The sequence below is a fragment of the Galeopterus variegatus genome, unplaced genomic scaffold (assembly GCF_000696425.1).
Source record: "Galeopterus variegatus unplaced genomic scaffold, G_variegatus-3.0.2 Scaffold2680, whole genome shotgun sequence".
Taxonomy (NCBI): Eukaryota; Metazoa; Chordata; class Mammalia; order Dermoptera; family Cynocephalidae; genus Galeopterus; species Galeopterus variegatus.
In genome coordinates this window covers 122,224-123,151 of record NW_007728791.1, presented here as the reverse complement: position 1 = coordinate 123,151, position 928 = coordinate 122,224, and the positions used below count along the sequence as shown (strand labels likewise).

Below are 928 nucleotides of genomic sequence, written 5' to 3'. Positions count from 1 at the left end.
AATATACTTCATCATTTGACAAACTTACCCCAAAATTCCCTCGGACTTCTGGCAAGAAAATCCCATCAAAGGCACACTGTGAGTAAGGACAGTAACTGGTGTTGAAGAGCTCAAAGATGCTTTGCTGGCACTGTTGATAGTCTCCAATACCCTGGATTTCAAACTGATGGAATGGAAGAGTCTTCTCAAATTTCTTGGTGCAGGGGGTCTTGTAAAGGTCACTTACATTCACAACCTTCTGATATCCGGCATGAAAGCATGGGTCCCTGAGAATTCCATTACTTGCAACCTGAATGGAAAAAAATCACTTGAAGGCATCATGTGCGAATGCTATGGGTACAAAAAGCAATGTCTAACTTCATCAATGTGTAGGCATTGCATAGCATCCCAGCACTCAGCACTGGCATCAATTGTCCTTGCCCTGCCTTTTTCACCCTTGGGAATAAGTCCACAAATAGATTTGTATAACAGGAATAGACATGCTATCTGATGTAAATATATTTGGATATTCACAGAATGCTGACATAGTTAAGACTGGGCCCAGAAATGTCATTAGTTTGGAATGTCTCTGAGTGCTTAGTACTAATCACATAGGTCAGGAACAAGATTAACTAAGAAAACTCAGGGCTGTCAAAATTTTAAGCCTGGGAGTTCCCCCAATCCCCACTCCAGAGAATCACAAGCTCCAAGAGCTGGAAGGTGCTTTAGGTAGTTTAAACCAGTACTATGAACACAATTTTAGGCTGCTATAGATAAGAAGCTTAGTGGAGCTCTGAGGCTCAGGTGGGCAGCACTCAGCAGCCTCTACTCCCACGATGATCATCTTATTGACAGTGGTTTTGAGAAGCACAGCGAGTGCCTTGGAGGAGAGCAGACAACTGGCTGTCCTTTCAGTGGAGACATGGAACCGCTGATGTGTCATCCTCAC

General features: G+C 43.5%; 1 protein-coding gene across 1 annotated transcript in view; it reads right to left on the bottom strand.

The window, feature by feature from the left end:
* Positions 1–928, bottom strand: part of ENTPD1 (ectonucleoside triphosphate diphosphohydrolase 1) — a 78,919-nt gene that overhangs the window by 36,628 nt on the left and 41,363 nt on the right. The window contains exon 7 of the mRNA XM_008582608.1: positions 29–289. Coding sequence (XP_008580830.1) covers positions 29–289 — 261 coding nt within the window. The remainder of the gene's footprint in view (positions 1–28; positions 290–928) is intronic.